This window comes from Tyto alba, unplaced genomic scaffold (assembly GCF_018691265.1).
Source record: "Tyto alba isolate M040663 unplaced genomic scaffold, T.alba_DEE_v4.0 Super-Scaffold_5, whole genome shotgun sequence".
NCBI lineage: Eukaryota > Metazoa > Chordata > Aves > Strigiformes > Tytonidae > Tyto > Tyto alba.
Genome location: NW_024881326.1, coordinates 8,422,111 through 8,436,535, shown reverse-complemented (window position 1 = coordinate 8,436,535; position 14,425 = coordinate 8,422,111). Strand labels below are relative to the sequence as shown.

The following is a 14,425-nucleotide window of genomic DNA, read 5'->3' as shown; positions in this document are numbered from 1 at the left end:
CAGTTGTGGGGCAGTCTGGAGTGACAGTAGCTGGCTTGCCTGCATCTCCCTGGCTCTGCATCTCTGAAACTTAGCCTGTCTGAATCATAGAAAGCAAGTCACCAGTGAAGAAGTCACCCTCATGTTGAATTTTCCATCATTCCATGGGGCTTGACAGTACCATGTCATTACAGGGAGGTGTTGCCAGCAGGAACGGTGAAGATAAGTAAAGACAGCAGTCTACAATGACTGTTATGGTGCAGGAGCATAGAGAACCCAGGTCACATTCCCTTCTTTTCCCTGGTGAGTGCCAGGTGAGGAAGTTTTAGCTTGAAGTCTTGGAACACAGCTCAGATGATGTGGTGTAAGTCCACCAGTGCAAGTCATTGGGGGCAGGATGCTTTGGATGAACCTGTCTATCATATCATCTCTTAGATGTCCTGATAGTACCCTGCTGTTGCCTAGTACTAGTCCTTCGGGGGATTAGCACAGTTTTATCTTCTTTCTTCTATGCCCTTCCACTGGGAAAGAAATCTGAGATGCTTTTCAAGCATCACAATGCTTGAAATCAACCAGCAGTATGTTTGATTTCCCAAGACAGGACCAGGCACAGTGCTGCCTGGTACAGGCAGCAGAGTCAAATCAGCTCTCACATTTGCAGGGAAGATGCTGAGTCCTGTGCAGATTTACAGAGGAATCATTGATTCCTGTGCAGAGTTCAGTGCTTTGGCAGGGTTCCCCATCCTGTGGCAGGGAGGAATGCAGAGTCAGGCTGAGGGGCTGCTGGCTCTTAGCTCTTTCCCTCTAAAGTCACACTTATTGTAGCTGTCTGTTTGGATATATAGCAAATATTCCATTCCACAATCCTCAGTAGCTGACAAAACAAGCAAGAAACTACGTAACAAGAGTGGTGTTTGGGAAAGGGAAGATTGAAACATCAGAAGGTCACAGAGTACAAACCTGTAAGCTCCACATTCTGACATCCTCAACAAGATCAGGGAATATGTCTCAGTAAGTACTTCTGTCTTTTCTTTCCAGAGCCCTGTGTTGTGTAAACGAACTGATGGATGAAGATGAGAAGGACAGGGCAAAGAGGTATGAAGGGAAGTACAGGACGCTGAGAGTAGAAACTCTCTTTGGGGAGAATTGTAAATGCTGTGTCATCTGATACTTCAAAAAATACTTGGGGCCACTGATGTCAAAGACAAAATCCCCATGCAGTTTACAGGCTGTGTATAGCAGACCACAAATAGCTTAATTAAGTCACCATTTTCAAGCTTCTCATAGTGTGTTTGACCATCCCTACAATGAGTTAATCAGCTGAGTGGTCCTTAAATTATGTTGTGCCCTCAGAATCTCATGTTATCCCATGGATATTTATTATCTTGATGCAGGACTCCTGACCTGTGATTTTATTGGCATCATGCATTGCTGCCCACCTGGGGTAGAGTTCCCTGTGAAACTTAGAGAGCAGTCCTGCTTTAGCACAGGTATGAGTTAGTCTGTCTTCAGAGAAGCATTTGGCTCAGTTCCAAGTAGTCATCATACACAAGTGCCAAAACAGAGATGGCTGTGAAAGTAAATGCTGCATCTGAGAGCATCCAAATGCCAACTTGAATATGAATGGAAATGCTTTCAGCATACCACGCTCAGTCTAGATCACAGGAAGCATGTATCATCATGAATACACTTGTAAAGAAGATTAATTACTACTGGAAGGGGTTGTATGAAAATAGGGTTATCTCAGATATGAGCATTGGAAAGAACATTTTGGAAGAAACTGAATGGATTTGCTTTCTCCTTTATTGGTTTAATGGAGGGGAAAACCCTAATAAAACATTCTTAAATTGTATTAATGCAAGCTGGAAACTAGTCTGTGGTTTCCGCAGCCGGACTCTTAACATTTCCAGTTTCATATATCATGGCAGCAGCTTTTCAAAACCAGATACAGAGCGTGTGCTTGACTTTATTCTGCAGTTGAGTTGTCTCTGTGCAGTATTCCCTCTCGATAAGCTACTTTTGCAAGTACAAATCAGGGAATAAGGAATCCTTCGCATTTTGACCTTTATATGTGTGTGTACTAACTGCAAAACAGAAGTTCATAAAAATTAGGTGGGCAAAACATGAGCATGTAGGTGCTAGGACTTCTCTTACTGGAGAAATTTCGCCCATAACACCTGCACATCATTATTACTGTCTTCAAAACAATGAGAACTGCTGCTGAAATGTACGTAAGGGTATGGTCTTGCTCAGATGAATGTAAATGGTATTTGTTACCTCCAGGTGTTGCTTGCTGACGGTGAGTTCAGTCCTGCTGCAAGGCTCTAAGCAGCAGCAAGGCACTTATGCCCAAGTCAAATTTTAAACAAACAAGCAGTCCTAGCAGGGTTTAGATTCTTGTATTTAAAGTGTTTTGCTGGTGCAGAGCCATTTACCTCTCCCTGGGTCGAGCTGTAGGTCCTTCATTTTACTTAGCAGCGTTTATATTTCTGTCACCCAGGGCATCACGCAACAAATCTGAAAAGAAGAGGAGAGACCAGTTCAATGTCCTCATTAAAGAGCTTTGCACGATGCTGCAGGGTCACGGCCACCCTCTCAAGATGGACAAGTCCACAATACTGCAAAGGACCATTGACTTCTTACAGAAACAGAAAGGTACTGGAGGGTGCTGGCCTGCTCCTGTTAAAGGTGCTGGCTCTGCATCTGCCCAGCAGCCAGTTTCCACTCAGATGAAAACTGTTTTTCCCATGCATCTAAGACTTCCAGAGGGGACATGAGCCCAAGTCAGGGGCAGAATAAGGCACAGCATTTGGCCTCAGAAAATGGGCTAGGTTTGAGTACTGTGCTGACCAGTTAAACATAGATATACTTGAAAAGATGCAGTGCTGTATGCTTTTTAATGTAGTGACATCAGTCCGTTTCCCTCTCTGGCCTCTGCATCCCCTGGCACGCTTTGTATGCTCTCAGAGTATGAGGGAGGAAGACCTGAGGAACAACAGGCACTACAAAAACCAAGGGAAAAGGGTTTCTGTGCCCTGTTCCCAGGTCTCCTGGGGTAGAAGATGGCTGGGTGTGGCCTGTCGTGCTGCCTGGGCACTCCTGTAAGCCTTCCTGAAACAGCTCCAGAGTTGCAGACACCTTCTGCTCAGGGTGATGCTCAGCTACTCCGAAGTAAGCCCACTGACCTTAATTTTTGAAGGATTTCTTCAGACCACCCAAAATGTCTCCTTTTCTTGATTTGTAATGCATTTCTATCGTCATGGCATGAAAAACGACTGTTGCATACAGGAAGGCTTTGTGTGAAGAATGATCTGAGGATGATTCCTCTGAAAGCCTCTTAAAAGAAATCTAGTGTTACTTGAAAATGAAAAAAAAAAATCCAACTAGCATGAGTCATGGTGCTTTTTTGATGTTTTCTCTTTAAGAAATCACAGCACAGACAGAAGCCTGTGAAATTAGACAAGACTGGAAGCCTTCATTTCTTAGCAACGAGGAGTTCACCCAGTTGATGTTAGAGGTAAGAAGAAATTAAAGCTACATAGATTAGTGAGAAGTAATCAGTTCAGTGGAGTAGTTCAGAGATTTACAGTATATGGGTGAAAACCTGTAGGTTCCAGTGTTAATGATTTCTACTCTGCTGGCTCATATAATACAAACCTGACAGAGACCAATATTGTGCTAAATGCTTCGTAGACACAGAATTAAAAATATGATTGCTTCTGTTTAAAGATAAACAGCTTTTCATTTAGGAATGAAGACCAATTTGGCCTGGTGAGAGAGGAAAAAGAGAAATGCCCTTTTCAGAAGAGCCGCTAGAGCTAGCGGTTTTAGCAAAAGCTTGAAAGGACCTGAAAAAAGCAGAGCAGCTCTCTTCCTCCCACATCCCGTTAGCCAGGCAGCATTTACTTTGCTGCCTTTGCTGCCTTTGCTGCTGCTAGCTGTGCGGTGCTGTACTTGTGATGTGAATGCTGTAGCTTTTGCTTGGATTGCCTTTAAGTGCATTCAGGAGAGCAGCTCTGATACTTTCACCTCTAAAATGCTTAGCTGATCTAGAAACACCTCAAGAACCTACATTTTTCCTTTCTTAAGGATGCTGCTTTGGGTTTGTGCTGCATGTTCCTCTGGCAAGGACATCTCCCACCCTGCGTGGGCAGCTGTTGCTCTTCGCCTCACCAAAATAAGGGTGTATGCTGGGCTGAGCTGGGAGGTGCTGCAGTGTCTTAGTTATTCCTTTTCATCAGGATGTCATGACTCACCTCCCTGGAAAAGTCTGTTCATTCTTTCTGGGAATTTCTCTCACCAAACAAGCTAGTTTGTTCCAGCTGAATCAAAACAAATTCCCCCCTTAGAAGTGGCGGGGGAGAGAGAGTGCCCTTTAATAACTGTTGGCTTGCTGGGCTATGTTAGACAGTTGACCAGTTTACTTAAAACCAGTGTTTTTTTCCAGAGAGGGATTATTTTCAGTAAAAGCAGAGTATGACAGTGAAGTAGGGAAGACCGTGAATGCTGCATCTTTGGCTCCCTGTGGCTAAGCTGCAGAGCAGCCTAATAGTGTCTTTAGAAGAGTTGACTTTGTGCACGGTGCTGACCAGAGGTTAAAACTCCTAGATCTTGGTAAATGTTAGAAAAGAATAGGGACAGAGACTGGGTCAATGGTGCAAGAAGATATGAAGAATAAGGAGAACACCCAAAGATGAAAGCACATGCAGTAATTTAAAAGGGACAGAGATCTTCAACTCCAGGACAGAAACCATTGTGAGTAAGAAAGGGAAAACAACAACAAAAAAACTTTAAAATTGTGTCACTAGCCAAACAAATGAGTGCTTTCAGCAAAATAAGTAAGGCTTTAGATCTTGTCCATATTGTCCATAAATACAGCATTGTATAACTTTTCTGTCTCTGCTTATCTGTCCATCCATCCATCCACAATGCTGGGTTTGCCATCATGGTATCTAGCATCTCCTTACGCACCGAATTGGTTAACTATTGTGTAATTCAGAACACATAATGAAGTGACTGAAATTACTAGGATTGTGTGGGTGTAGAAATTCTAACCACCACTGTCTTGCTTCATGTTAAATAAATACTCCCTGGGTGAAAACTACAAGTCAATTTAATATTAATGAGCAAGTAAGAATATAAGAAGAATGGAAGAATGTTGAATTAGACAGGTTGTGTAATTTTTATTTTTCTGCATTGAACTGTCAGTTCCATAATTGATTCATGTTAGTTTTAGGCTGTTAGAAGCATCACCAAAGAATAAATTAGCCTATTATATTTTAAGTTGTTCCCTTGCACAGTTCTTTTTATTTTTTTCTTTTTTTTTTTTTTTGCCTGCCTTTTTATCATTAGGCACTAGATGGCTTTCTCATTGCTCTTACCACTGATGGGATTATTATTTATGTATCTGATAGTGTTTCATCTCTGCTTGGACACTTACCGGTAAGTTCTGACAATGCAATATGTTGAAGAATCATTCCCCTGCCTTAGCACAAGCCCATCCATCACTGCAGGGCGGGGGCTTGGTTTTGTCCAACCAAAGAGGCAATTGACTGTGGGTGGGGGATAAACCAACCAACTCTGAGGGAGTTCCTTAAGCTCCTGTGAATAACACATTCTCTCTCAGGGTCTGCAAGTTAGCTAAAGGAAAAAAAAACTGTGAAAATCACTGTACTCGTAGCTCACACTTGGCTGATGTCTGGTTGGTGTTTATCCCACCAGGTATATGGAAAATCTCATGCTTGTGAAATCTGTGCATGCTGAAGCTCTCTTCAGATAATTTAAAGATTATTTGAGGACTGAATGTATGCTCTTTTAATGTGATCGTGTTTTTTTCTACTTTGAGCCCCTGGTCTTCAGTAACAAATATGTGGCCTCAGAGTTTTCTGCGAGAATCTTTAGACATCAGTTAGCTGTTGGGTACAGAAGTTTCTGCTGTCTCCTCAAAAACATTTTTTGTTTTTATCTGGTGCCAAGCATGAGGCACCAGTGATACTATGTGAGGGAAAATTTGAGCACGCAGTTAACCTGGCCAAACCTCCTGATGTGCAAAGAAACAAATATATGCTGACATTTTGGTAGAACCCCTGTAGTCAGGATGTGTGGGTTTATCAGCACTGAAATACTTGCAGGTTGATCTGATTTTGCCAGATGTTCAGCCTAGAAGACAAATGGAGGATGTGAGTAGGAGCTCTCCCACTTCTATCTTGTAGTTCCAAAGGGAAATGTTTAAAATTTTCATTCTGATATGATATTTCTCATTGTGTTGTATTCCTGTGGTACCAGGGATTCTTCTCCAGCTTGCATCTGGCTGAACTGAAGGGCAACCTCTGCGTCTGGCACCCATTCAACCTTTTGCAAATAGATAGCAACCCCGGGGTTAAATAACCTAAGGGTTATATTCTGCTCTAGATCCATCTGCAGATTGACTGGGCTTCCTTGTCTTAAGCATCCATGCTAGACTGCCAGCATCTGTGCTCTGCTGCAGGATGAAAAGGCGTGTGGTTGTGTCAGGCTGTACTGCTGAACATGACAAAGCATTCTTTTGTATCAGTCAGATTTGGTGGACCAAAATATATTAAACTTTCTGCCTGAGCGGGAGCAGAGTGAGGTGTACAAGCTCCTTTCTCCACATGTGCTCATGACAGATCCTGTTGCAGCTGATTTTCTAAACGGTAAGCTCTGCTCTTGTCTGTTGGTCAGGGAAATTTGCCAAAGGCGAACAGCTCCCAGGGGAGCCCACGCAGGGCTCTCCAGCTGTTTAATTCTCCTGTCTGCCACTTCTGCTTTGCCACAGTTAGTATTTCTGGTTTTTAATTCAGCACATCATGTAATGTTCCTATGTGCTCCCAGTACTTGGTCTTTGATTTGGACAGTCTTTGTTTTACTGTCTGCTTTGCATCATAGAACAGTGAAGCCACCCTCATTAGATAATTTTCACAGGGCAGAATGCTGGACTGATCCGTGAAAGAAGTGGGGTGCTTGGGGGAAGGAAAAGGAAGGGTAGGAGAAATCCCAAAGGGTTTTGGCAGAGTTTTTGTTCCTTAGGAAGCTTGCATGTCTCAGGACACCTGAGAAACGCTACGTGTAATTTAAGCAACAGCCTTCCTATCTGAACAGTCCATCTGTATCTCTGCTGCTGGCTGCTGTCCCACCTCCAGAAAACGACCCCAGCACCAGAGTGGCCAGTGGCATCTTCCTAACATCCACGTTTCACCAAGCCTGTGTTGGAACCCCCCTTCCCAGTGGGTTTGCCATGGCTGGGCAGCTGTAGCCTCCCCGCTCTGCTGCCCCGTAAGCATCAGCCAGAACTGGGCAGCCCTCGTGCTGGTGCTCTGCCCTGGGGTTGCTTTCCCTCCGGCTGAAGTCCGCATGGTCTAATCCATGGAGTTCAGACCTCGGGCAGAGAACTGATTAAGAGCTTGGCACAGTGCCTTCCACCATTAATGGAAAGGCTTAGGGTGACTTCAGTGCCCTTTGGATCTGCGTCTTACTGAGCAATGCCAGAACACAGCACTGCAATATTACTTAACAGCTTTGCATGAAATTGTGCATGCACGAGGCCAGGGGAAAATACTGCTGACCAATATTGCTAGGGCTTCACGCCCAGTGTAGCAGGGTGGCTATAAAACCATGGGAGAAAGGGTGAGAATATGTTTCCTTAAGCAGAACCAGCTGTTTATTGCTCCTAGTAGTTATATATTTACTTACGGGTATCAAGGGCATCCCAGCAGAGTGTGCTCAGGTACCACAACAGTAGAGTTAGTATAAACACCTAGATAGATTCAATATATGGAGTGTGCTAAAGTGCAGACTTCTAGTAACATTGTGTATGCCTGCCTCTCTTTCTCTCATTTCAGCTGAAAAACAAATAGAGTTTTGCTGCCATTTAGCAAGAGGCAGCTTAGATCCAAATGAACCCCTGATGTATGAATATGTGAAATTTGTAGTGGATTTTAAATATTTTACTCATGGTAAGTTACTGCTCCACCCTACCTCTACCTCTCTCCTTTAAGTTGTGTGTTGATCTGTAGCCTCCTAAAGGCCTTGTTTCAGCTGAAAATGCACCGGAATCAGTAGGGGTGGAATGAACTGTGGGTATGTTGGAGATTTTTTTTTTTCATATAAAAGTGTGTGTGGGGGACTGTTGGTCAGAAGAGTGCACTCTTCTGCATGCTCTGTTTAAAGAAGTGATACCAGACTGATCCTACCTCCTTTTGACCTCCTGCCAATTGTAAAGCACCCTACTTATTCAAATAACCAGTAAAATATGCTGTTCTGTTTCACTTGTGGCAATCAAATGACACTTTTTAAAGATAAATAGTTTGAGAAACCTGTAAAATCTTGAATCTTGTGAATATTGAGCTGGGGAAAGGCTGACAAGGGGACTAGCTGCACACTGTCAGCTGCTCAGAGCTGTCTTATGAAGCTTCCCTACAAGCCAGGGTTAGGCGGTTACAGATGTGTAACTTGGAGCCTAAAGGGTCATGCTTTAAATAACATCAGCATGTATCAGTGTGGCATCACCTTGTGAATAGGAGGAGTTTGTTGCTTGGGTTTCATCAGTCATTGTACCTGTCTTAACATGCAAAGAAAGCTCTCCTTCCTCTTCTTAAATAAATTGTCTGGTTGTGTCTAGTGCCTACACCCTCCTGTAATGGCTTTGAGTCAGCTATTGCACGAGCTTTCAGGTCAGCCACGGAGGAGCAGATTTGCCTTGTAGCAACTGTTCGTCTTGTCACACCACAGTTCTTAAAGGTGAGAGCTCTACAACTGCATCTTCCCTTTTGTGTGGGGTGTCATTGTTTGAGCCTGGTCAGCAGCTAAACGCCCCGCAGCCGCTCACCCACCTTCCCCCCACTTGGGAACGGGGAGGGAATCGGAGGGGCAAAGGGAGACTCGCGGGTTGAGATAAAAACAGTTTAATATGCGTTGGAATGACAAGATATAAAGCAGGAATTGCTTTTGGGAAGAGGCAGCCGTGTGATGGGGTGTCTCCGAGCAGTCAGCCCAGGAAGCACCAATACAAGGTGACCAGCTAAACTGCTTGAAAAGTTTCAGCCTTTGAAGGCATACATCCCGCTGCTCCTCTGTGTAAGAAGGCCACCTGCATCATGAAACACTGCGAACATCATGTTTCATGGACTCTTTCTGCTGCTCTGTGTGTTCTGTAGCACGGGGCAGCGATGACAGCGGTAACGACTGTAGGTGCTTCTTGCTCAAAAGAACATTAGCCAGCTTGGTTTGAGGCTGGACCTGGTGCTGTCATCCGTATTCAGACACAAATACTTACAAAAAAGCTGGGGAATTTTGCCTACAAACTGCAAGATGAGGCCCTTGGACTAGTTATCCTAGCTCTGAAATTCAGCCAAGGGTAAATTATTCAGGCACTTTTCATCAGTTTATGCAGCTATAAAACAAGGGTTACACATTCCTTAGAGGAAAATAAGTCAAATGCTTTAAAAGCACTGTATTTTACTAGGGTTTATTATGCCAAGAAGATGTATCCCTGATCTTGACAGAGGGCCCCTTTTGTCATTTCATAGAATTAAGTGTCTGAATGTGCCAACTGTTTTGCAGGAGCTCTGCAATGTTGAAGAGCCATGTGAAGAATTTACATCGAGGCATAGTTTGGAATGGAAGTTTTTATTCTTGGACCACAGGTAAGAGATTTGGTTTTGGTCACTGAAGAATAAGCAAACTGTAGTTTAAAAATAGAAAACTTTGTGTAGTTATTGCCCGAGATCCCAAGTAGAATATCTCTAATTAAATACAACAGAGTAAGTAATAATACTCTGAACTTATTAGGCATCCTTAAATGCTTTGCTCTTTTCCATATTTTAGGCAGGTAAAAAATGATATAAAATGGTGGGAAATTGTCTAGAAAAATGTCTGACTTCACCAAGATATTAAGTCATTAAAACTGAGCAGTATGGATTTTGTTCTCTGTCTTGGTTTAGTTCCTCTGTTTTCCAGCTACAGCTTCCAGGCATCCTTCTAAATCTTTTGCTGTGTCAAACTTTTGATTTCACCTTAAGAAATGATGGAATTTATAAAAATAAAAGAAAAAGCAGTGAATTAGATTATTTATTGGCAGATTTGTTTTTGACAGTGCCATATGGTGGGCTAGGATTCAGCTTGGTGACTGAAACAGACTGGAACCACTTTATTAAGCTGATTGATATAGGACTCATTTCTTTCAAAAGAAGCTGAAGGTTTTTGTTTACTCTTTTACTTCTCTGTATTTGACACGTATGCATAAGCACATTGCAAAATCCTACCTTTTCCATTATCCCTCCCTTTGCAAGCTGTGCAAAGGTAGTTATTACTAGAAATAGAAGACTAGTAAATAAGGCTGTAGGGGAAGAAAAATATTTGTGAGGAAAAACACCTAAATATCATCTGTACATTTAAAGCGAGAGAGCGAGAGCAAATACAGAATAATAATAATTTGCATTTATATAGTAAACAAGATGAGTACCTCAGACATCATACCTTGAAGCATGGAAGAACTGACCCTGCGACAGCCCTACAGTTAATGCTGTGTGGTTTGGTACTGTCAGCTTATTAGTCATGTTGTCAAAATCTTGCTGAAGTGACCTTGTTAAACTTTTATTAGCCTGTCCAATAATGCACATTTTCAGAATCAAGTGATTAATGTTAAGATTCATAAAAGAGCCCTAAGCCCCTTACTTCACTGTCTGAAGTGAGCTGGTTTTGCAGAGGGCTGTGTCCCAGCAGCTCCTGTGAATAAAGCGAGCAGGAGCTGCTTTGAAACCTCTCAGAGACTTTTGATGAATCTGGGTTATGACACAGAGAGGAGTCTCCCTGCACCAGGTGTTTGCAGCCACTCTGGTCCCACTGATATCCCCGGTGAGGAAACTGTTGTTACTGAGAGTAAATTAAGCAGATGCAGATGCTGAGGCAGAGTTTGCAACAGCCCTGGGTGTGCGTGGTGAGCCCAGACCCAGGAGTGAGCAAGGGATCATGTGGCTTGTATCATGGAATCACTGATTCAAACCTCCCTCCAGTATAGTCCACAGGATGGTGTGACACGTTGTTGGATATTTTGCTGTTCCTTGCTTATCTGCGTCAACTCACGCTGCCTGACGCTGAGGTGTGCTGTCAGTAGGGGCAGAGGGTGTACCCAGCGTGAGTTGGAATCAGGACCTTTGCTATCATGACGGGAACATAAATTGGAATAAAGATAGATAATGTAGAAAGCACTCCATAGATCTGGATAAACATTAGAAAACTAGGAAAAATCTGTATTCTGGGTCTACATGTAAATATGTGTAAAAGAAAACCTGTCAGCTAGGATAATGATCTATTTCTCTTCTGCACTGTGGTCCTCCCCTTATTTTCCCTTCATTTATTAAAAGACTGCACTTGAAAGGCTCTCTGCAGACTGTGCATTTCCATTTTCACAGCAAGTTGTAGGCCTCAAGGCTGGAACTTAAGCTAACAAGACCCTTTAAAATTGTTCCACAAGTGGGGCAGGTCCTTGTCAAATGACAGATGAGGAGCAGTTTGAGGTTGCTTTCTCATTTAAAGAATTCTGGCAGAAGTCAGGAAAGCATAATACTTTCCTGATCAGCTTAAAAGTTTTATCTGATGTGCATCTGAAAGACATTATTGTCTTCAATATAAGGATGTCATTAAAGATAGGAGAGACACTGATGCGTTCTGCCAAAGAGACAGCAAGAAAGGACACTTTAATAAATACACATATTATCATCGTTAACAGAAATCTGGGTCACATGAGGAAAAGGAACACAGTGCTCTATGAAAAGTTATTTGAATAAATAAAGCCGTATTGTGGTGGAGACCACTGTGTACTAAGCACACTCTGTTTCAAGAGATTTGCCATCAGCAAGCGTGGAGGACTGGCTCTTCCAACCAACCCGTTGTGCTGGGACTTGGGAGCTCCTGCTCAGACCTTGATCCTCCCGGGGCTGCTACTGAGCAGATCTCTGGCTATTCTTCCTTTTCCCCTGTTTCCCACCTAGTGCCAGACTGCTCGTGGTTGTGGGGAAGAAAGAGGCTATAGACCTGTCTTGGCTCTCTTTAATTGAATAATATATGCCCACCATGTCTCTCAAGAGTACAAATGTGGAGCTGGGTCACTCAGCCAGGACAGGAGAATTTCCCACATTAATATCCAGAAGACTTGGGATTGATCCATCCAAACCCAAACGTACTTACACTTAAACAATATCTTGCTCATATTCTTGGGTACTTTATGGCATTCACTTTCCTTAAGAGGACCACTCAACACCCCAAGACAAAGGCAGTGGGAGAGGCATGTTTGATAGGCAGTGACACCTTCAGACTGCCCTTGTTTTGAAACATTAACCGTTTCGCTAACACACTGCAGCCTTATTCCTGAGGAACATGCTGAACTTGGCAGGTGAGCCTCATGCTGTCAGCACATCCAGCAGCCAAAACAAATAGGTGGAGCCAAATTAGCACAAGTCCTGTCTCACAAAGTATGGGCAGTGCTTGAATTGGTGCAAGCAGGAGTGTACTTGAGCACTGGGGCACAGAAGGTGGCATGCTGATATAAGGAGTAGAGGTTTTCTCCACACATTTCAGTGTTATTTCATAATCATAAACTAGCAGGCTCCAGTGAAGGCTGTGCATAAGCTCAGTGTTGTTAGGACACCTGCTTAAAAAAAAAAAAATCTCATATTTTGACTAGCAAATGGAAAGTATAGAATTGACAGAATAGTCAGGTAAGTCATTGCAATGTACCAGTCTAAATATTTCCTTGCTTCCTTGTCTACTTTCCATAGAAGTAACAGTCCTTAAAATCAGCCACATGCATATGCTTATCTTTACTACCAGCATAGAAACATTTTTGCTGGTTATAATTTCCCAAGATTTTCCATGGGAACATTTACTTTTTCTTTTACCCAAGCTGGTCCTGACACACTGCAGCTTCCCACTTACTGTTTCTTCTACAGTTACTACTCAGATGACATTTACATCCAACCTACTGGATAATTTTACTCAAGCTCCAAGTTATTATGCACATGAACAGCCATAGCATTTCTCAAGCTGTGTGTCTCACAAGCATGAATTGAGTCACTTGCATAGGTACATGCCTTTCTCTACACCCACATAATGAATAGGCTATGAAACAGTAAACACACTCCTTTTCATTTTCTCAATTTTTACCTCTCCCTTGCTGGTTTTTTTTTGCTTGTATATGAAAATCCATCGTTTGGTATATGAAAATCCACTCCTGATTTCCCTGCCAAGTGAATGTATGAGATGTTTTTGGTTGCTAATATTGCATTGTATCTGCCAGAATGTCGAAGTATCAGATTTTATGCTCACTCCCTGCCCTTTGCTTCTCTTCTAGGGCTCCACCTATTATAGGATATTTACCCTTTGAGGTTCTGGGAACGTCAGGGTATGATTACTACCACGCAGATGACCTGGAGCTTCTTGCTAGGTGCCATGAACACTGTAAGTTCCTCTCCCTCTGCAGCATGCCTGTCTTTGATCTTATATGTCACTCATGCAAAACCTTTTACTGTCATCGCAAAAGGCATATGTATCTGGGGCATGAGGGAATTCTCTCTTCCCAAGACAGACCGTCATAGCTGACGCTTACCTGGGAAGTTAAATCTCTGCAGAATTTACTCAGATCAAGAACTCTTTGTGCAGGTTTCCCAAATTGGCAGATACCCTGTCTGAGCACAGGTTCTCTGAGAGTGAAACGAGATTAATAAATGGGACATCAGAACTTTCCACCCTCTGCCCCCAGGTTGTGAGGGCAGCCCCAACCCCTGGGATTTTTGTTGATTGTCACAGTTCATGGAGTCTTGCTGTTCCCCTGGGCTCCAGAGTCAGCCAGGAGGCTCAGCTCACCAAAATGCCTTCTGAAAGCAGCATTTAGATTGCCTGCCTGTGCAATTAGATGTTGTGAACCTCACTTACAGTTAGTAAAATGCTTCTGGAGATTCAGACTCTTTTTTTTCAAATACAAAAGTACTGAATGCATATTCCCTGTGTGTGAAGATGGCTGTATTTGAGTTGTCCTGAAAGTAAAGCAGAAAAGTTCAGTTCGGGCTGATGTACGAACACCAGAGAATGTCCATGAAGTTCATCTTCATGCAAGGTGAGATACTGTAACCTGCAAGAGCCCAGGAGAAGCCAGGTCATCAGGAGCGCTTAGCCCGAGCACTGTGGCTGTACAGCCAGCTGCTGAAGAGCCATGTCTTGCTGAAGGCTGGAGCTGATGTGAGGAAGGGCAAAAGGTGGCAGCAGACATAGTCTACTGTTAATCAGTGTGCTGTTCCTACCAGATGAGCATGTGAGATGCTTTATCCCTGAGACTCTGTTTTTCCATTTTATTACATGTGCTTCAAGCTGAGATATTGAGCCAGAATTAGGTCTGTCCTCCAGCTGGTTTGCATTGCCAAGCACTGTAATGAAA

General features: G+C 43.1%; 1 protein-coding gene across 7 annotated transcripts in view; it reads left to right on the top strand.

Moving 5' to 3' along the window:
- Positions 1-14,425, top strand: part of PASD1 (PAS domain containing repressor 1) — a 108,598-nt gene that overhangs the window by 76,878 nt on the left and 17,295 nt on the right. For 6 of the 7 annotated variants that reach the window (XM_032996099.2, XM_032996101.2, XM_032996098.2 and 3 more), the window contains exons 3-11: positions 1,018-1,074; positions 2,480-2,634; positions 3,405-3,496; positions 5,332-5,421; positions 6,533-6,653; positions 7,839-7,952; positions 8,618-8,736; positions 9,559-9,641; positions 13,346-13,452. In XM_032996099.2, coding sequence (XP_032851990.2) covers positions 1,043-1,074; positions 2,480-2,634; positions 3,405-3,496; positions 5,332-5,421; positions 6,533-6,653; positions 7,839-7,952; positions 8,618-8,736; positions 9,559-9,641; positions 13,346-13,452 — 913 coding nt within the window. In that variant the 5' untranslated portion in view covers positions 1,018-1,042. Of the gene's footprint in view, positions 1-1,017; positions 1,075-2,479; positions 2,635-3,404; positions 3,497-5,331; positions 5,422-6,532; positions 6,654-7,838; positions 7,953-8,617; positions 8,737-9,558; positions 9,642-13,345; positions 13,453-14,425 lie in introns of those variants that run through there. The other variant, XM_032996102.2, reaches the window with a different exon arrangement.